The 22819-nt window shown below is 35.7% G+C and overlaps 1 protein-coding gene across 6 annotated transcripts in view; it reads right to left on the bottom strand.

Annotated features, from left to right (window-relative positions):
- The window catches only part of SNX24 (sorting nexin 24), a 73341-nt gene that overhangs the window by 35084 nt on the left and 15438 nt on the right, over nt 1–22819 (bottom strand). For 3 of the 6 annotated variants that reach the window (XM_088130529.1, XM_025166048.2, XM_025166045.2), the window contains exons 2-3: nt 21487–21552; nt 2862–2945 (exon numbers count right to left, since the gene is read on the bottom strand). In XM_088130529.1, coding sequence (XP_087986655.1) covers nt 2862–2945; nt 21487–21552 — 150 coding nt within the window. Of the gene's footprint in view, nt 1–2861; nt 2946–9794; nt 9993–21486; nt 21553–22819 lie in introns of all 6 variants that reach the window. The other 3 variants (XM_007420558.3, XM_088130530.1, XM_088130528.1) reach the window with 2 other exon arrangements.

Here is a 22819-nt window from a genome sequence, read left to right as displayed (position 1 = left end):
TTGTTTTCTTGCAAATGTTTCATTACCTGGCTAGGTAACATCTTCAGTGCTACAAACCAAGGTCAGAGAACCCCAAGGACTCCACAGTTCAACCCTTCACTTCTACTGAAGGGGATAATCCCACAGGAAACCTGCAGAACCAACTGGAGCCAAAAGATTGCTGGCATGGAACACCTAATCTCAGACACATCAACATGCCCTACATTGGCTGGACACAGCATCTTGACATGGGATATTAGGGAAAACACCAATTCTGGAATGTAGCACCTTAAGCTCCCCTTGGGCTGCCTCAGCTGTGGGAGAACATTGTAACACAGGTTAAAGGCATGTAAACATGTACTCAGAAAATAGGTAGTGAGCCATCTTTGCACCAGAGTGAGCAGGCTGTGTGGATTTGCCTTCAGATAAGGATTAAAAAAAAGCAGGGGAGGGAATTAGCAGCAATCCAAAGTGGAAAAGCAGAAATAAAACTTGATGGGGAGAACTTCCATACAGCCTAATAAGAACTGGCCATGTTCAGTGAACATAGAACTGTGGCCGCTGGGGAAGGGAGAAGGGGATTAAAATGTATGTATGTATGTACAGTACTGTGCAAAAGTTTTAGGCAGGTGTGAAAAAATGCTATAAAGTAAGAATGCTTTCAAAAATATATATTGTAATTGTTTATGTTTATCAATTTATAAAATGCAAAGTGAGCAAACAGAAGAAAAACCCAAATCAAATCAATATTTGGTATGACTACCCTTTGGCTTCAAACGAGCATCAATTTTTACACTTGCACACTTTGTACACTTGCACAAAGTCGGGGATCTTGAAGGATTACAGTCAGGTGTATGATTAACCAATTATGCCAAGCAGGTACTAATGATAATCAATTTCATATGTAGGTTGAAACACAGTCAGTAATTGAAGCAGAAACAGCTGTGGAGGAGGCTTAAAATTGGGTGAGGAATAGCCAAACTCTGCTACTAAGGTGAGGTTGTAGAAGATAGTTTCCTGTCACAGGTCATACACCATGGCAAGACTGAGCACAGCAACAAGACACAAGGTAGTTACACTGCATCAGCAAGGTCTCTCCCAGGCAAAAATTTCAAAGCAGACTGGGGTTTCCAGATGTGCTGTTCAAGCTCTTTTGAAGAAGCACAAAGAAACAGGCAACACTGAGGACCGTAGATGCAGTGGTTGGCCAAGGAAACTTAATGCAGCAGATGAAAGACACATCATGTTTACTTCCCTTTGACACTGGAAGATGTCCAGCAGTGCCATCAGCACAGAACTGGCGGAAACCAGTGGGATCCAGGTACACCCATCTACTGTCTGGAGAAGTCTGCCCAGAAGTGGTCTTCATGGAAGAATTGAGGCCAAAAACCCATACCTCTGAGAAACATAACAAGGCTAAGCGACTCGACTATGCACGAAAACATAGAAACTGGGGTGCAGAAAAATGGCAGCAGGTGCTCTGGACTGATGAGTCAACGTTTGAAATATTTGGCTGTAGCAGGAGGCAGTTTGTTTACTGAAGGGCTGGAGAATGGTACAATAATGAGTGTCTGCAGGCAACAGTGAAGCATGGTGGAGGTTCCTTGCAAGTTTGGGGCTGCATTTCTGCAAATGGAGTTGGAGATTTGGTCAGGATCAATGGTGTCCTCAATGCTGAGAAATACAGGCAGATCCTTATCCATCATGCCATACCATCAGGGAGGCATGTGATTGGCCCCTAATTTATTCTGCAGCAGGACAACGACCCCAAACATACAGCTAATGTCATTAAGAACTATCTTCAGCATAAAGAAGAACAAGGAGTCCTGGAAGTGATGGTTTGGCCCCCACAGAGCCCTGATCTCAACATTCTCGAGTCTCTCTGGGATTACATGAAGAGACAGGAGGATCTGAGGCAGCCTACATCCACAGGAGATCTGTGGTTCGTTCTCCAAGATGTTTGGAACAGCCTACCTGCTGAGTTCCTCCAAAAACTGTGTGCAAGTGTACCTAGAAGAATTGATGCTGTTTTAAAGGCAAAGGGTGGTCACACCAAATTTTGACTTGGGTTTTTCTTCTGTTTGCTCACTTTGCATTTTGTAAATTGATAAACATCAACAATTACAATATATATTTTTGAAAGCGTTCTTACTTTACAGCATTTTTTCACACCTGCCTAAAACTTCTGCACAGTACTGTATGTATTTATTAAATTTGTATAGTCACCCATCTCACAGAAATGTGAAATATCCGTAAACTGGAGTGTTTTGCTGCACATCCCACTTTTTTTAGAAACACCTGGACAATCTGAAGTTGTTGTGTTTGTTGCAGGAGGGAACCTCAAGTGGCTTGCTCAGGATCAATGCCCCTACCCAGTATAGTTTGGGGAAGTGTCATGGCACTTGAGAGGAACTCTCACTCTACTTAGCCTTTCCCTCTGGAAAAAGCGGGTAGACTGAGGCACTTCTCGAAGTACACACAGCTCTCTGGGGAAGTGACATTCAAAGGCATGTATGTTCCTGCCACTTGGATTTTCCCTCAAAAAGACTGGATAGAGGGAAGCACCAGCTCCCACTTACTGGAAATACTTTTTTTTTTTCTTTTCTATTTGTTTGCCCCTTGCTTGAGGCTTTGATCATCCAGTAGTAATGAAGGCAGAGACAGCTAGCCCCAAAAAGAAAGGTGGTAAAAAAGACACATACCACCAAAAAAAAAAAAAATGTTTTTCAACCCTACCTAACAATTGTTTAAAAGTGGAAAGCAATTCAAGTAAACTATGAACTTCCTCATCATATTCAGAAATCAAGTGAAGTCATTACTTGGGAATGAATGGAAATAGGCTACAGAGAGTATTATTTGAACAATTTACACACAATACTTACCTTTTTATGGAGAGCATGGAACTCACTATATCTCTTTTCAACAAAATGCTTTCTTCCATTCATTAGTACTTCTATCTTAAAGACCTGTGAAAACAATTAAAAGATTACTTTTATGTATTTCCTGATATGTTTGCTTTGTGATCGATTTCTTTGCTTTAATTACTGTAGCCAATCTTTTCTACCCCTCAAAACCCTGTGACACTCAGGAGATACCAAGATGCAACATTGATTAACGAGCACTCTGACTCCTTTAACCAAGACTTTCTCTAAATCCATCTAAGGATTAAAATGTATAGTCCCTAAAAAGCTTATTTTATACCATCACTCTTATTCCTATATATTATCTGCATTTTGCAACTGAATATCCATGACTGTACTTTATCTGACAAGCAATGTAGTGATGGAATTTTATTTAAAAATGCAAAATAAGTGAGAAACATTTGTGCTTTTTCCGATCATGTATTACAGTATGTTCACAACATACAGTGATAGAGGTATACCTTGTAGACACATACTACTCTACTTTTTATATCTTTACTGCATGAGATATAAATACAAAGACTACATTATAGGTTAATTTCTGCCCTAACCTACATACTCATCTTTAGTCTCAGCTGGACCTTTCTCTAGCATTTAAACTATTTTAAAAAAATGTGATGCTGACTTGTTTTCTTAGCATGATGTGTATGACAGCTTTTGCTGCTGTCTGTGGAAGGATGAAAGGCCAGATGAAGCAGCTCTGTAGATCCACTAATTAGTAGCCACTAACATGACATTTTCTTGATTTGCAGGTCACCAGGTCATATCTTGAGGGCAGGTGACAAGAAATATCTCACAATGCTCACAAAAACACAACCTAGTGCAACTAAGATCACCAGAATTGCATAATAATCAGACAATTTACTTACAGTAAGTAAACATTCTTATCTTCAGAAAAGAAGAAGAAAAGAAGAAAAAAATTGAGAGAGCGAATAATAGATACAGGAAATATTTTAGTCTAAAATCAAGGCAAATATGCTTTTTTGAAAATGAATTTGTGGAACAATGTTGGATAGGAATTCTTTCCAAAAAATAGAACTATGTAACCTTGTCTGTGACAGTTATCTAGGCATTTTGTGGATAAAATCACATTTGCTTGGAGATGGATTGATGGACAATAACCTGCAATGTCAGTTTGAGTGTATTTAAGTTTGTGGTCTCAAGGAAGAGGACAGGGCTTTGGTAAGGCTGCTTCTATCATCTGTGGATTTTATCCTTGTCCTGCAGGACTGGCATTTCTAGCACAATATCAATAATTACGATAGGGAACAATTACAGAAAGTGTTTCTATATTTCAAGAACTTTTAAAATAATACATTTTGCTGCAATGTGCTTATTTGCAACTTCATTTTGTCCCTAAATTATTCAACATCTATAGCAAATTAGGCTTATACGATGCACTAAGCTGTAATATGGTTTGATTTTGGCTTGGTTTATTCTATGAACTCAGCCCAATTTGTAAATCATGGCTTATGACTTAACACTATGTATGAACCCAGCCAGTAAGACATATTCAACAAACAGGGCTTAGCAATTATGTGTAAACTGAAGCAATAAAGTTATCCAGGTAGTACAGTGGTAACCAGGTAGCACCAAGTAACAGTCCAGCTAATGGAAGCTTAATCTGGACAAGGCTGATTTTCTTTATATAGGCATGGTTTTTGAATCAATGAAGTAAGATAAACCTTTTTTTGGATGGGAATGAAGAACTCTCATTAAAGGTCAGAATTAATTATCAAAGTTCATGAACATTTTTTAAGTTGGAAGCTAACTTTGGATTTCAAGATTATATGTGTGGTCTGAAGATTCTATATGCCAGGTATTCCTTTCCTGAATAGATATGGCTTAAATGTTATTACCCATATGCTGCTAAACTCTGTATCAAAGTATTTTACTTTTCAAATGCCTTTTATAAATCTAAACTGATTGCATTCAGCTTGTAGAGTTCATATACTATACAGAGACATTATGTAGTTTAATCCGTTCTGTGAATCTAGTAATGATGATTAGTTAACCATGATTTATACTTTAGTGTGTTGTTTAAACCCAGCTAATTGTAGTTTGCTCAAAACCCCAGTAATAAAACAAATAATGGTTAGTGTGATATATGAACACTGTTTCTCTTAGCTGTACAAATTAGGAATCAGATAACATACCACAATCTGTTTTTCAACAAACAGTCCATTTTTATTGCAATTTTATTACTCTAATTCTTCAGATTTAAGACATTCTTGCTGAGAGCCATTAAAATTAGCTTTAGGACATTCAAAATTCTTACAGTACTGCTCATAATGAAAACTGGATGTTTCAAGAGTCTCAGAGTTTGCCACATGACAAATACAGATATGAAACCAAAGCTGTTCAATTACCTGGACCTTGAAAACTGAAGATCCAGCAGTTTTCAACCAAATCACATCTTGTTGAGCTCTTTGCAAATTATATATTTTGAAGATCTCTATCAAAAAATTCTTTGTTTCTATTCTTGAACAAGCATACACAATTTTATAAATGCAACATTATGCATCGCTGTTGAAGTATAAGTTGCAGCAACCATTTCCCCAAATGACAAAATAGTTCATTGCAACTTCAAAGAATTATAAAGAACTATTTAGTTCTCTGAGAATGATATGAGAGCTGGAAGGAAATCCCACACTAAGAAGTATCAGACACAGTTACTTATGTATTTATGATATTCCTCTAGCAATTGAAATTAATATTACAAATTCATGCCATGGATTTAAGTAATGTTAAGTAATGTTCACATAGTCATTATTTGTTTAGTAAAAATAATTTGAATTAATTTGTAAATATACTTTTTTTCTTATGAGGTATGCAAATTATTTCTCTCCCATATAATGCTATCATATGACTGCACAATAGAATTACATTATATTAGAAGCATTTATACATTTTCTGAATCTACAATGAGAGTTGGGTTTGCTTAGGGCTTGCTCCCTGCATGCTCACTATCATGTTTGAAAAAAGATGATGTCCCTATAGCAATCCATAAAGACTAAGGATGGCCCACAACAAACTATTCCCATTTTATACTTTTTGAACAACAAAAAAAGTTATGTTAAAAACAGGCACGGATTTTACATGCATGCATTTACATTTCAAGTAGTAACTTGGAGGGTCCCAATCAAAATTGGGACAACAGAGATTGGGTTCACACAATGTACCAAGTTTTTACTTTTTAAATCATGCTGAATAAACTATAGTTGGCTAGGTTCTCAGAATACACTAAGCCAAAATTTAATAAACCATTTTATGATTCATGTGTTTCTTGTTTTATTTGAATCTAAGCAGTGTGTTAGGATGGAGTGAAATATTTTCCCACTGTATCAAAGTTGTTGTGATAGTTTTTTCTCCTCCTTAAATTTGCTTTTTATAGCTTTTTTTCCCAAGAAAAATCACAACTTGAGGCAGCTTTTTTGTTTGGATCGTGGCAAAGAAAACCTATTAACAACATACACATACAAATGTATATTTCAAACCACAGCATCAGTTTATTCATTTCCCCCTCCCCCAACGTGTGTAACCTTAAAGTTAAGGGGAAAAAAGATTCATGACAGGTATGCACACATTTAACCTATTATCTAATTTGGCTCTTTTAGCAAGGAATAAACAACTTCAATTACTACATTCTGCCTTTTAAAGGTATAATTCATAAATGCAGCAGATAGAACAGATTAGATTTATAACTGTTTGGCAGTCAAATTATCTTTCTTCCTCTATCGCCACAATAAAAGTACATTCAACTCTCAACAATTTTTCCCCCTACATGGAGCCAATAGTTGATAGGGAAAATAATTACCCATTTAACTCATATAAATGAAGAACAGAGTGAGTGTGAAGAGTTATACTTTTCTCAGACTTAACATGCCTAAAAGATGACATTTTATCTCATAACTATCAAAAGATGGAGAAGAAATACTAGGCCCTATTAAATCAAAGTCCTGTTTGAAGAATTCTTTGGGGGAAGCCATAACAAAGTTTTTCATGGTTTTGGATCAATCTACTTAACAGATGTCTTTGTTTAAAATGAAATTTTAACACAGAGTAGTAAATCATTGTCTGATTACCCATTATAATAAATACATTATAAATAATAGTGAATTTGAAAAACATTCTATCTCCCAACACTCTAGTACCAGACAACATTCCCAATTTTTAAGGCCTTGTTTGGACTTAAGCCCAAGGGAAGAAGACCCGGTTCATATGTCACCCTAAGCTAGGATTTAGTGCTAAATGGGTAAGCTGCTGTGAGCCTGGAAAAATCACAGGCTTGTATAGTCCAACTTCCTTTTCCTCTGTCTGAATATTTTGGAGCAGTAATTAACAGGATTCAGTCTTGGTTTTTACAATTCATGGCTTTTTACCTATGAACCAGAAATCATGATCTAAAACAAGAAAACATAAAAATTTAAATGCATCCTACTAAATAATGAAAACTTTGAAAATTATTTAGAGTGAAACTTTCAGCACAGAGGAGCAACCCTGAGCTTGCATTCTTATAGCTTAAGATACTTTCAAGCTCAACACTTGGTGCTTGGATTCATACAGTCTTCTAGGCAGCATTACAGAAGTGATTTATCCCTGCTTTTTTTCTGGATTTCCACCCTTAATTCCTAGTCTAAAAAAAGTTCCACATATAATACTATTCAGTAATAATCAGGCCTGATCCTGCTCATGTCTGAAACTGGCCAAACACTAGGATTAAATGTTTCTTGTGCAGAACATCTGCGCTGGAATCATTATCATATAAAAAAAAAAAAAAGGAGGGGTTCTAAAGTGTCAAAATAGTGAACACCAAGGGAAAAACTAGGTGTGCAGTTATGGAAATATGCTGTAATTCTTATATATTTGTGTACTATATACAGTGCACAATTCAATTAAAAAAACAAATCTGTATTTCAAACTAGAATAAAAAGAATATAACCGAAAAAAGTATTGGTAGGAATGTAGCTAGATCAGTGATAGCAAACCTATGACGTGTGTCAAAGGTGACACGCCACAACATTTTGGGTGACGCACCAGCATTCACCAACACCCGACAACTATTCTCCCTGTTTGAGTTACCAAAGAAACTGAGTTTTACTCATATTTCATTTTTGTATTTATTTGACATTTCTTAATATAATACATCGTACCACACATGATTGGACTGTATTTTTTAAAAAAATAAATGAATATGTAAAGAATTGTTTCTTTTTTGGGGTGGTGACATGTTAGGCTTTTTCCAAATTTTTGACACTCAGCCCAAAAAGTTCACCATCTTTTGCAAGCTAGATGCTTGCAAATGAACTTTAGCCAACTTTACAACATCTTGGCTAAATACTAATGAAGCTAGTCTGCATTTTTATTGGCCACCTGTATCCTTTGTATATCATCACAATTAATTCCCTTTAGGACAAAATTTCTCATGGACACTTAGAGAGCGCTCCAGCACAAACACATTTTATATTATACAAATTGAAGAAATACAGCAGAGTCTAACTGATTGACTGGGAGCAAGCAAGCCTTTTTTAAGTAAATTGAATTTAGTTATGGTACAACAAAAAAGGATATCACTGTTTTGTACCATAAACAGATACATATTACAAAATATAACAGAAATATAATTTTATTTGTGTTTTTTAAGTTAGTACTTAAATATCTTGGCACAGAAGTACCCAGTGGTGGAAAAGGATGCATCCGGTAAAGTAAAATTATATTTTTATCAAGTTATGCACAAGAAAAATCTGGTATTACTGGATCCATTTCAGTAGAAAAGAATAGTGGAGTGATAGACATCTGCACAAGTTAGATTCACACTGGCTACATTCTAGTGACCAAATTAACCATTGTCTGGGTTCACATAATACACTGAATCATAAACTCACCAAATGACACAACACTTAAGGCCACAAAAACCCTAACTAGGACTAATTTTAACCAAGTTTGATATATTTTGTGAAAAGAGTCCCAAGTCCCTGATATAATTTACACAAGTTGTATAAGCACAGCCACACTTTTTAAGATGGCTTGTTCATACCCAATAGCTGGGTTCATGTATTTCACTAAGCCATAATACGATGTGTTACCATTACCTTAATAAATATGCATTATCTTAATAGAGTGAAAGGGCAGATAAGGGTCATCTGCCACCCAACCTGGATATTACTTGGGAAAAAAAAAAAGAGGAACATAAATCTAGAGGAGGGGACAATTTGGGAGGAAGAAAAAAAAATCAGATTTAAGTTTCCACAGTGAATATGGAATGACTAACATGCATGTTTCAAAGCCCTAGTTTACAAATGGACACAAAATCAGAGGTTCATATAAAGTCATTTCTAGTTAATAGGCACAATGTGGGAAACTGAATAAGCCTGTACAATCTTGAATCACTGTAATTCTAATTTGAATTCAGCATTAAATACAAAGCCGCTGGTACTGCATGTTAGAACTGGAGAAAACCAGCTGTGTGAGGGTATCTTTAATTTTCGTACACCACCTAGAATCACTGTTGTGAGATGGGCAGCCATATAAATTATTTGCAGAACATTACCACCCTACTGAATGTCATATATCCTAAGTAATAGTAAGTGCAGATACTGTAATGTAATATGATATGTGGACAAATATTTTTAAAATTGTATGCCACTATAAGAATTTAAATTAACTTCGACTACTTCATTTGTTGTTTTTTTTCTATGCAGTTTTAAAAAAATCTTAGAGTTTTCCTGTCCTTAAACAGAACCTGAATTATACTAGAATTAGGTATCCCATACTTCAAGAGGATAAAACTTGTTTATTCATATGGAATACCCATACTTCACTTTCTAACCCAAATTCTTGAGATGGAAAATATTGTTAGATACAATGAAATAGAAGACAAGGCAATTTGCCCACCTGCCCAGCTATTCCAACTGTCATTCCAGTGTGGATTTCTTGGCCAAGGGATGCCTCAGAACAAATACTTCTCACCCTGAAGTGGTTGCTGGAGCAGCTAGATGTTTATTCTCTTCTTCTGTTTCTGCCTCTCACAGGCTTAGTCACTTCAAGACAAGATGTTCTAAAACTTCCTCCCACTGCAGTTCTCCAATTTAGCTATTTTAGAAAAAAACAGGAACTCATGCACATTGAGGAATTGCACTGCTGAAACGAAAGAAATATATTTGTCCTCATTCTAATTCAACCCAAAGTTTTTTTGGGGGGGGGCTTACACTTTAATTTGCAGAACATTACCACCCTATTAAAAGTCATATATCCTAAGTAATAGTAAGTGCAGATACTGTAATGTGATATATATGGACAAATATTTTTAAAATTGTATGTCACTATAAGTATTTAAATTAACTTCTATTACTTCATTAGTTGTTTTTTTCTATGCAGTTTTTTTCACTGAAACATTAATAAGAGGGAAAAGAAAAAACAGAAATTAAATAGCTATATTTAACCCACATTTCTAAAAAGTCCTCCAAACAGGATTCACAATGGCAAAATGCTTATTCAGATTTGCAAAGACAGATGCATTTTTCAGGCCACTATACAACTGATGGAGAGTGTCCTTTTAATTTTTTGCAACCATAAAAGCATACAATATCCATTTCTATTGCCCTCATAATAGTTTGCAAACTGTTGGCACATAATGGAAAAGAACACAAACATCTCCAACTATCAACGAAAATTCAAGAACAGAATTAATATGTGAAATAACTTCCATCCAAAAAAGGAGTTATTATAGCACAAAATCATTCTGCATTTTGTGGACTACATCTCCAACTCTTAGCTGCACCCATAAATTTCTTCCTAAAAGACTCATGTTACGTCCAACACATACAAACCAATATTCTTTGAATTAATCAGCAAAATGACATATAGATGCCCAAATGTTATTCCACTGACATTCATACATTGAACATTTCAATTCTTTATCCCATGCCTCCCCTTACTCTTGAATATCTAATTTTTCATTTCTAATTTAAAAACACAGTCACTCCATTAACACAATTTCTTGTTTTGTGACATGTTAAACAGAAAATCTTGCAATACTTCCCACCTCACAAAGATTCAAATGAGTTCATTCAAATTGGAATTGTATTAGCCTTTCAAGACAGCGATTTACATGAAATCTTGTATAGTTTCTCTCTTGGTATAAAATGTAGATGCCACTGCACATCAGGCAGGTATTTGACTCCTTGCGTGGACAGTCCAAAACAGTTTTCCTGATCCGTTTCAACTTGAAATGTTGTCAATATATGGATTGTCTTGCTTTCTAATTCAGTGAAAAATCTAGTTTTCCATTAGTCTCTGCCTTTCTAATTTTCAATACAGCTTTACTAAATGTAATTATTAAAGGCAGATTCAAGAAAGCAATTACTGAGCTACTGGTTTGTATCTCTGAAGTCTTAATAAGAAGCAAACCACCAAAGTGCCAGGAATGCTTAAAATCAAATTCTTCTTCATCATCATCATCATCATCATCATCATCATCATATCATCATCATCATCATCATTGTCGTAGTTGTCATCATATTTTACAAAACAGTTCTAAGTTCAGTTGACCAACAGGGCTATAATCAAAAGGCTTTTTCTGAAACTCTTTTTTTTTTTTTTAATTTGAGCTATATTTTCGGCTTGCTGCTGGTAAAAAGAAGGACATGAATAGACACTACTATGCAGTGCTTTGAATGAGACCTTTAATTTTTGTGTATCTTTCAAGCAGACAGTTGGGTTACTAGTGGCAATGTATTTTATTTACATGGGATTCAAAGAACTAGACAGTTAATTTCATGCATCTCTGTGTTAATGTAAAGCAGCTCTTTACACCCATATGGTAATCCACCTTTGAGATTAATTGCTTTTGAGACTGGGAGGTCTTTGAAAAGCAATGATTTAACATGAAATTTTGGTTCTAAAGGAGGAGGAGTGTGGCTAATCATATAACGTATAATGCCATAAGAACACAATTCTTGAAAAACTTCCTTCAAGACAAGACTGGAGAAATCAGATAAATTTCACTGGACTAATATGGGACAATAGTATATTTTTTTTACAGTTTTAAATCTGCCCCTTTAAACAAATGTTGAAAGCTGCTTAAAAAGTTTTGTAACGTTGTCCATCAACAGTTATCTTGCTCCAGATACAGTGTTAGAAAAGATGGCTCTCAAGGGAAGTGTTTAAGGCACACAAAACAGAATGGAGAAATTTAAGAAGATATTACCGTCTCTGCTTCTATTTTAAAGTGCATGTTCCTTGCCATAAAGTTAACAAACATTTTCTCTCCAGCCTGAAGTTTCTACAGATATGATGAATATGTTCTCATGAAAATGTTTGGCACAGTGCTAAAAAAAAGTCAAAATTCTGGTAGGCACATCCAAAGTAATTCTCTAAACCACGTTTTTTTTATTGTGCCACAAAGTTTTTTTTCCATAAAGTTCTGCAAATGTTGCTGATCTTAAGACATACAAATAAAACTGTTTTTCTGCCACACTATTCCACCTCACTGCAGCCTCTGCATCCTTCAACATGGTCTCTAAGAGCCACAATAGTTTCTGAAACTGTATGAGATGGGGTGCAGCTAGATAGGGCAGTAAGGTCGGAAATTAGCTGAATTAATGTCTTCCATGTGCAAAAGATTTCAAAATAACACATTACAGTTAAGTGAGAATAACTATTGTGTCCAATTAATGGCAATTAATGATACTGTTATTTCCCAAAAAATCTTGTTGTATTGCTTTTGTTCATTCTGTAAACATAAAATAATTGATAAGCAAAACAACTGTGTTAAGATACGTGGATATGTGTTTGTAGAACAGATACTCTGAGCTATTTGCTAGAGGCTGGTAGAGTCAGTTTTCTGGTCCTTGCTTTTGTCAGCTAAGCAAGAAATCTGTAAACAAGAAACTATTTTCTTCTCACTTCCCCCCTCCCACCCAGGTTACTCAGTTGCCTCAATTTATTAATATGGAACATTTGTGGAAAGAAGCTCTAAAAACATGTAATAGTCTTTTGTAATCCCTATATTCATCCACATTTTCATGTTAATTCCAGATGTAATTCTGCTTTTTAAAATTACCGTTGGTCTGTAATTCCAAAGAACGATGAAACTGACAGAAATAAAAGGCAGCTTGGAGTAAGGTTTAATAGAAGTTCTCTTTGTATTTATTCCAAAGTGATTCTATGTGCTTTTTCTCTGAAAAATTCTCTACTTTCCTTAGAAGCTGATATTTGAATCTATCTTTTTACCTACAGATATTCCTCCTGTGACTTCACCAAAATAGAGGCCTAAGGTCCTTATTTTTTAAGTTGTCATTGAACAGATTCTGACAAAAGCCCTTAAAGGTTGCATACTATTTTCCCTTCTTTTTAAAAACAGACTAATCAAGCAATTTAGAAAAATCTCCACATCATGCTGGAAAAGAACTTTTAGAAAATCTCCATTCTTGAAAAGTTCTTACATCCTTGTAATTCATTAGCGAGACTTTAAGGAACACAAATCTAACAAACAAGTAATATTTCACTGAGCCCCATGGCTGAAATGCACAAGCATTCAGTACAATGGCCAGATGGTAGCAGTGAAGCTGATACTTAGATCTGTTCTAATATAGGACTTAAACTATTTTGGCCATTGCAGTAAATAGATCAGAAAGTTTCTAGACTTCTCACAATGGCTTTTGATAACTGGCATTTTTCCTCGCAAGAGGCACTATAGGTAGATAGATCACAGAATGTAGTGAAGAGAGGAAAGTAGTTTGCCTCATGGCCTTTGACTAAAGAATATCATAAGACTAAATACGATCATAAATCTGGTCTCATGTTTGCTTTTTAAAGCTTACAATGAAACCACTGAGAGAAAACCAGTTGCAGAACTGGGAAAAGGGATAGTTCCTCAACAGTTTATGTGCTGTCAAAATCTGCTTCAGGAAAAGTGGGTAATTCTCCAAAGTAGATTTTAAATGCACACAGGGAGAAAGTGCAAAAAAAAAAAAAAAGTCTGGTTCCACCAGCAGTTTTGCACTTGCGTGTTACTGGATGCTAAGCCTAGGTTGGAGTTGCTGTACAAATTTTCAACCAATTAAACTATATCTATAGGTTGGGACTACAATGAATTAGGAAGGTACATATGGATTATAATCCATTTAAATGGGCAGGATTATATTTCCTCTAGTCATGGTTATGATGCCCAGAATTATTTCTACAGCCTTTGTTTTGTATTATACACAATTTTCTGGCCCTAGCCTCCTCTAAACAAAATTACTCTATACTAGTCAGTGTGAAGATCAACCGGAAACTTTTTGACTCAAAATGCAGTTGCCAGAATTTTGACCTATTAATAAATCAAACCAAACTTCTTCAGTTGCCAAGTTGTTTCCAAGTTCAATTCACTTTTTAAAGTCCTGAACAGCTTGGCTAAAAAAATAAAAAAATCACACTGATTCATGTAAGTCTGCCTGACAGCTTTTCTCATTTTTAGACAATCTACTATGGTGCTGTTGTCTTCAGAAAAATGATAGGTGAGAAGCAAATAATAAAATTTCTCTTCCTAGGAAGGGGGAATTCCAGTATTTCATAATTTACTGCTGTGTATGCCATCTTAACTAAAAAAAAAAAAGAGGGGGACAGGGAGAGAAAATCTTAGAGGACAGCCCATTGTAATGTCCTATTTTTCCCAGGATACTGTGCAAGATGATCATTTTACAAGAAAATAAATATGGCCAGAACTTTTTAGCTTTGGTATGAAAGACCTAGAACAATCTCCCAAGGAATGTCTGCCTGATGAGTCCACTACTTATTTTGGATAAGAAGTAACACCATATTTCTTTGTTTTTATTTTATTAAGGATGTGTTATTATCTTCAGATTGTTTTATATATGCTTACTCCTTGGTGATTTTAAAGATAAGGTGGCTTGTTTTAGTAATATTTTTGCTGTCAATCACTGGATTTTTAAAAAATGTATAGCTACTTTATTAGAAAAGTGAGGTATAAGCACTGACTATAATCAGGAAAGAGAAAAATGATCTACTTCATTCAGCCACCACCTCAATGAAATAGCTGAAGGCAAGCGTAACAGAGTCCTTGGAACACCAGTGATCCTCGATGGTTGCAAGCATATTGAACACAAGAGAATTATTGATATTTCATTCTTTCATCCTCAGTTTATCAACAGAGGGGAGAAAAAGTGGAGGTGGGGAAGAGCACATAGTTAGCCATCCTGCCATGTTTTTTTCTCAGGAGACTGTTGACAAACTGGTTATAACATTTTATTTAAAATCTTTTAAAACACATTCATTTTATAACAAAGTTATTTATTTAATAAAAGAATCTGGTACTGTTTTGTAAATTATTGCTCAAAATACTGATCCATAAGATTGACGATATAAAAAAAATAGTTTTAAGGAGTCATCATACTTTTCTAAAGATTCCACTTCACCATCTAAGAAGTTGCAACATTAAAATATAAAAATAGTATTATACACATAGAAACTTGCAGTTTCTGGGATCCAATTAATTTGTAATTCATTTTTTCCCAAAATAAGCATAAATGAAAGGTGATCCAAATGGCCATCTTGTATTTAAGACTATTCCTGATTAATTATAAATCAACAATAAAATATATAAATATTTTTTGCTTTAGTTGGGAAAAAATACAATGTACTTCAGGACTCACAAGATAATATCTCCAATTTCAGAAGAGCAGAAACTGACTCTTTTTGACAGGAATATGTGAACTGGGTAATTAACTGAGACACTGCTTTGGGAACTGACTAGACTAAATTCTGTGTTTAGAAACTGAGACCTAGTGGAGATTTAAGATGTCCCACTCTCAGTCTTAAGCAAGATTAAGCAAATTAAGAGTCCTTACCATCATGTACTCCATGTTCCTCCACTTTACACTGTACTAATGATGGGGTAGTTTCACATCACAATGTTAGGCTGGGTTCACACATTGCACTAAACCCTGCTTTGCGTAACTGTGGTTTATTAGCTAAGCCAAATGAACCACATTCTGGTACACATTATGTACACTCAGCCTCAATCTTCATATTAAAGATTAAAATAAATATGACCAAAAAAAAGTTTAAAAATGTGCTAGAAAACAAAGGAACCATATTATGGTTAAGTGAGAATAAAACATATCTCCAGAAAGCCTCATTGCCAATTACTATAGAAATACAACATACTGCGTTTTTAAAAAAAGGATTACTATACTATATATGGAGCTGTACCCTCTTTGTGCAAATACTGCATAGCTTCTGCTCTAATGGGGATTTTCACAATATAACCACAAATCAGGCAATACACTTTGAAATAAATATTACATAACCTTTTTTTTTTTTTTTTTTGCAGATTGTGATTCACGCATTTGAAGAATTAAGTGCTAACTTCTGGAATCATTATCAGGTCAATTTTAAAATGAAATATGTCTAGTGAAAATCTCAGTATTTTTTGTTTCTTAAAAATTATAATTCCCTGAATATCATATTCCCAAAAGTTCTTTTTAAAAAATAAATATGATTATGAATTTTGCAATACAATTATTACTTGCTAAAGCTTTTCTCAGGTAATGGCAATTTAGTGGGATATTCACAGACCACAGGGCTCTTGTGTGTAGCAACAACAAATAATTTATACACAGCAGATGTCAACTGTCATCTCTGTCAATTGCACTGGTCTTCCTCTCCCTCCTTAGCCTGGGTGAGCTGTCAGGTTTCTAGTTTCTGATGTGTATTTACATCATTCAATGATACCTGACAGTAGTGAAAGGCCACAGAAAACTGCTTATTGATCAGAGCAAAACTAGTTGATGGAACAGATGATGTTGTATTACTGAATTGCAGCAACACTCAGGTGATGACATTTGGTTCCCCATATACAAGTGTTTAATGGCATACAACTTCATTATATCATGCCACTAGTACTTAAAACATTGCCCAGATTTCCTGACTGCTTTGTCTATGTAGGTTTGAGGACAATCTCTTTATGCTGGTATCAATGTGCTACTAACTACATTTGCTCATAAACCCTTGCAAACTGCTGGCTAACTTGCCAAGACAAATATATCAGACAGATACTGACACTGCAATCTTGCCAAAGCCTTATTGAGCTGACCTTTTCCTCCCCCCCTTTTTTTTAAAAAAACCAAACTCTTGCAACTTACAATTTAGCGAGGCACAACCTCTCAGGATGATACTTTTTAAAACTTTTCCACTGCTTAGTAGATAAGTTGGGAGTACAATTTTATTGCCAGGCAATAGCATCACCTAGGCTATCCTCTCATCCTCCTGTTTTCCAGTCCTCTCACCTTGCATGGAAGAGTAAGAACAAGGCTAAAAAAGGAGACAGACAGCCACTGGGGGATGGGGGAGAACAGGCCTGCATCTCAATTCTTAATAATATATACATTTCTGAATTTTGGAGGCTCTTCAGGATGTGCAACAAATTCGGAGCTGAGTCCCTCCTCAACCTTAGCAGCACCACTGCTATCAGGAGAAAACAACAAGGTATAATAAACCTTCAGGATTCAGTAGGAGAGAGAAGGCAAGATGGAAGGGACCTCGTTCTAAGAAACGGTGGAGATTATAGCAAAGTTAGGGTTGAGGTAACAAAACTAGTTCTCTGGTTCCCCAGTATAAAAAAGCCTCCTGTTATCAAAGCCTTCTCCAATTTGCTGTCTTCTAGAAAGGTTGGGATATCTCCCAGAATCCCAAACCACATGGTCAGTGACCATGATGCCTGGAAATTATAGGATCTGTACTTCCAAAGGTCTAGGGGCAGGCTATGACTGACACTACTATGAGATGCACCACTGCTGAATTTTGTTTAAAATGTTGTGAAAGATGATTGGTGAACCTCTAAGAGGAAGAGAGAATTAATGCAAACACCTTTTCTTTTCTTTTTACTCATTGTTATTTACTAGCAAGATTTCCAACAGTATGAAAGGCAACAAGCTTATATATTGCACATTAATTTATGAAGATAAACTCTATTGTAGGTGTATGTACATGCATGCAAACATGCAAAATAAAATCAGCTACTTGATCAGCACAATAGAAGCTGGATCTGCATCCTAGTGAGCTCTGAAAAACTGAAGGCATGTAATGGGATGGATCTAATGATATTATTTATCCCATGTTAAATACTCCTTTGATTTTTTTCCCCATAAATGAAAGCTGTTCCCATTTATGGAACCAACCTTTGGATCCAACCTATATAAATTCCTTAATTTTTAATATTCACAAACAATTTTCCTTCTTTTTTGTTGGGGTGAGAGGGTTTGGTGAATATGAAATGAAAATATCTGATCCAGAAATCAGCTTTGCTTCCTAGTTTGAAGACCAGCTCAGATTTCAGACTTCTAAAACTAAACAGCTATAAACAGGTGGTAAAAATAAGATGACCATACTCTAGGTTGTCATACTTTAGGCCAGCCCAATTGAAAAAGAAAACAGAATTATTTGCAATAGTTATTTAATTGTACCATCTAACATTTAAAGTAGAGTTATCAGAATTTGCTTCTCAGTTCACTATTTGTTTTCTATTTTTGCTATTATCTTTTGTGGTGTTATTTTAACTCTCAAATAATCTTGAGCTTTCATTTTTTGTTTGTTTTTGCAAAACGACAAAATGTAAAGAAACAAAGTATTGTTATCTCCAAAGCAATTTCCACTTTCAGAACTGCCTTACGAAGAGATTGTAACTGCCAATAATGATCAGATTTACAACAGAAAAAGACAACATGATTAAATATTTAGACTACATTAAAATGAATAAGCTAATAAGACAAAGATATACTCAATACAACTGTGTTTTGTCTCCCTGTATTATTAGTTGGAATTAGGCACAATTAGTAGTTCCAGTAATTTCCAAGAACTTACAACACAGAAATGTTTATTACCTACATCCCTTAATAGCCTTTCCACAGATAGTAAGCAGCACTCTGTATTTTGATTTTTTTTTAACAAATTACATACATGCAGTGCAGTTGTTTGTGTAAAGAGGACTGAATTTGCAGTGGTTAGTGCTCAATTTTTAGCCAATTCTTTATGAGCAGAAAGCAATATTGTTTTGTATTGGACCAGGTCTTAACAATATTTTATGTTGGGCAGATTTTGGTGTATGAACCAGGTAAGCCATTCTTCCTTTTGTAGAGATTCCATCTGGAAAGGTATATGATATTCTGCTCTCTCCATGGGGTTTGTATATTTTAAAATTTATTTAAAAAAATTTTTTTGATAATGTTTGCATTTTAATAATCACTTATCTTTTATAATTATTGTTTTTATCCATTTGATATTTTATCCAATTGTTGTACACCACCCAGAGTTGCTTTGCATGAGATGGGCGGCTATATAAATGTGGTAGGTAGGTAGGTAGGTAGGCAGATCAATAAAGTGGAGTTGGATGCTGCAGATGTAAAGTGGGAATTAGCAGAAAACTGTGCCCTGATTTCCTCTTCCAATCCTTCATGTCTTGTCATATCTTGCCATTTTTAGATTGTAAAGGAAAAGTCTCCCATTGACAGCTTGCAGTTTCTGGGATCCATCTAATTTGTAATTTATTTTTGTCCAAATAAGCATCAGTGAAAGATGATCCAAATGACCATCTTGTATTTAAGACTAATCCTGATTAATTATAAATCAGCAATAAAAGATATAAATATTTATTGCTTTGGCTGGAGAAAAATACAGTATACTTCAAGACTTTACAAGGTAGTATCTCCAGTTTCAGAAGAGCAGAAACTGACTCTTTTTGACAGGAATATGTGAACTGGGCAAATAACTGAGACACTGCTCTAAGCACGCCTGTAGCACTACCATTACATCTTTGGGGAAAAAATCAGTAACTGGAACTGAGTTTTTCTGAGATCCAAATGAGTGAAAATGTGTTTGCTATTGCACATCTATGCAAAAATGGCCTATTATTAGTTACTTAATAGAAAAGTTAGTTTTGTGGAGTTTCAGATTTGGAAGAGGCCATTAGATTCCCACAACAGTATGTGGGAGAAAAATGCCTCTCTAAGCTGGCATGGTTAGACTACAACATCCACCATCTTTTGCCACCATAGCAAAAATGAATAGGGCATGATATGGAGTTTTGGGGAACCATGGCACAAATATATCATGGGAACATTTTTTCCCCGTTCCCTGTAACCTGGCTTTCATCTTATCCCCAGCCAATGAGCAGGGTTCCTCACAGCAGCACTGAAGTAGTCTTATCCAGTGTGGGAGTCTATACAAAGGTATCTTGGCTCCAGAAAGTGCTGCCTGTACTTTAGACCCCTATTCTGCCTGAGAAACACAGCAGAAGAGCCTAGGGAAGGTGAGAGGTGGAGAATGCCTCCTCTGGGATGCCTTTCTCTCCCCCATACTCTTCTTTCCTTGTCATGAGTGGCGGGTGAAGTGGGGAAGAAACCAGGGCAAAATGGGTCTTTTCACCCTTTTCTGCTGCAGAGCTGCTTCATCTGGCTCCCCTTCCCACCGCAAAGGGTCTCTGCAGGCTGTACATTACCATTCCCACCTCCCAAGGAGTGCAGGTTGTAACTGCAGCAAAAGAATTGGCTCTATATGCTACAGTCCCCCACCAGAAGAGTACAAGCTAAAGAGCTACTTAACTCCCCTCCCACAAGGTTTGGCATTACGGCACTGAAGCTAGGGTGGGACATTTTAAACACATACCAAGCAGTCTATCATGGTATCAAGACTTCTGTAATATTTAAAATGTGAAGATCTAAGCTGTGGGGGAGTAGGGGGCAATGGTGGTGTGGGGAAAAATACTTCTTCAGCAGCACTCCTGCAACAAAGCTGGAAAAACCAGCATCAAAAGGATGTGCTTCCCTTCCTCCTCTTCTCCTGCTGGAAAGGACATAACCTCTCTCATCTAGGAGACCTATGGGCATGGGTTAGAATCAGTTTTGTCCCACCTCAGAATGAAATGGGTTTACAAATACTAAGATAATGGGTAAAATTGCTGAGAATTATTTCTTGCTGAGCAGGTTCTAAAGTTTCCTCCAAGATTCCAACTGATGGGAAAGGGGATGAATATATACCTAATGCTTTGAAAACTAGTTATTTTAGTTTTAGAGCAAATAAAGTTGGTATGTTTCTTATTTTAAAAAATCTTGCACATTTATGTTTTTAAGGCCTTTGCCTAAATGGAAATAAAATCACCATTCTAAGTATAATGGAAAAATACCTCTTAGTGAATTATTAAAGTGGAATTGAAGTCTGCTCCTACCTGCCTATACCAAGTAATTAATTCACTAATTAAATGATAGGCATACCAACTACAGTTATTTGATTTTGCCCTTCTACTACATTTGGGCTTTAATTTTCTCTATATTATTTTTTCAAAAAATATTGCCTCCAGGTTTGTGCATATATCCGTTCAATAAACAATAAAAAATTTAACTCTTCTAAAAATGCAAAACTGTTCTAGAGATCAGTCATGTTTTTGATAGTATTGTTGGGTGGATTTATCCATCACTGCTGTGAACTGGGATTGATCTTTTGAATTTATTTATTTATTTATTTATTTATTTATTTATTTATTTATTTATTTATTTTTAAAGAACTCAATTCCAGGAAGGAAAGAACATACCTGAACTGTACAGATAGGAAACATAGAGGGCAATCTGATCTCAACATTGTGATTTTCATCCTTCACCTGAAATAAAACATTTTTGCAGCATTGTTTAATAATATTTATCTGCTTAACCTTAGTCAAAGAAATATTTTATAATCATTCCAGAGGCACTCATAGTTGAATTCAGAATGCATCTGCAATTATATTCAGGAACTGTTTCAACTGTTTCCACTCTGTGGTTGTATCCAGAAAAAGATTTGCATACTGGCATATCTTCTCTGACACCCTTAAGGTGCTTCAAACTAATGCCTGAAGTATGAGTACTAGAAATAAGCTCATCAGTAAGGCTTGATGATATAGATTAGGGAGAATGAGTCTTCACATAAACAAAAACGTCTTCAAGTGTGGGTTTCACCCAAAGGGAGATAAGATCCACCTCCAATTTCACCAGAGAGTTAATTTTAGCAAAAGGGTGGGGGCCAAGTGCAGCTGCCATTATTTGAATGAGAATGTAACAAGCCCTTCATTGAGCAATACAGTAAAAGGTTTAATAGATGAGGCCTTCTACTCTTGCTGCCATGAGATGTAGTGAAATCTAACTTGGCTGGCTTTAAAAAGAGACTAAATCATTTAAAAGAAGGTAAGGCTATCAGGGCTACTTCTCCCCTTTGCACAGGAAGATACATAAAGATGCTTTTGGCTCAAGCTCAACTCCTAATGTGATCTTCAGATTTCTTGGCAGCGTAACAAAAGCAGCTTTCCTTCTTCCAAGATGTTTGTAACTTCCCAGTTTAGTCAAGAGCCTTGGCATTCCTGGTTGGTCTCCCATCCAAGTACTAACCAGTACCAGTTCTGCTTAACTATTAAGCGTGGCCAAGATCAGCTAGGTGCTGCCCTCTGCTGAGGAATGATTATATCCCACCTTTTATTAGTGAACTCAGTGTGCAGACAGGGGACCTTCCCTAATTTTATCCCTAGAAAAACGACGAGTGGTTTGGGCTGAGAGAATGATTAAGTCAGCACTGTCTAATTATCTCAGTGGTTAAGGAAAGACTTGAATCTGGATCTCTGCCGATTCAACCACAAATAACTGGCTTTTATGAGACATAGGACAGCAGACTAGATAGGTTCCAATCTGATTAGCATACCCTTTTTGGTTCTGATATTTCATGAGAAAATATTATCACACATATCAATAAGAAGAGACCTATAAGTGAATCCATTTTATGCATTATTTGCTGTAATATAACTGCATGTAATACAGCATGAATCAAAATATGAAGATTTTGGACCTTTTTTCATTTTGTAGCATGCTGTCAAGGAGATTAATGCAACCATGTCAAGAAAA

Source organism: Python bivittatus, unplaced genomic scaffold, assembly GCF_059951505.1.
Source record: "Python bivittatus isolate LINGU-HERP-01145 unplaced genomic scaffold, Pbiv_v1 ctg000850_np1212, whole genome shotgun sequence".
Classification (NCBI taxonomy): domain Eukaryota; kingdom Metazoa; phylum Chordata; class Lepidosauria; order Squamata; family Pythonidae; genus Python; species Python bivittatus.
Note: the sequence above shows the minus strand (reverse complement) of the source record. Positions and strands in the feature narration are given on the sequence as shown.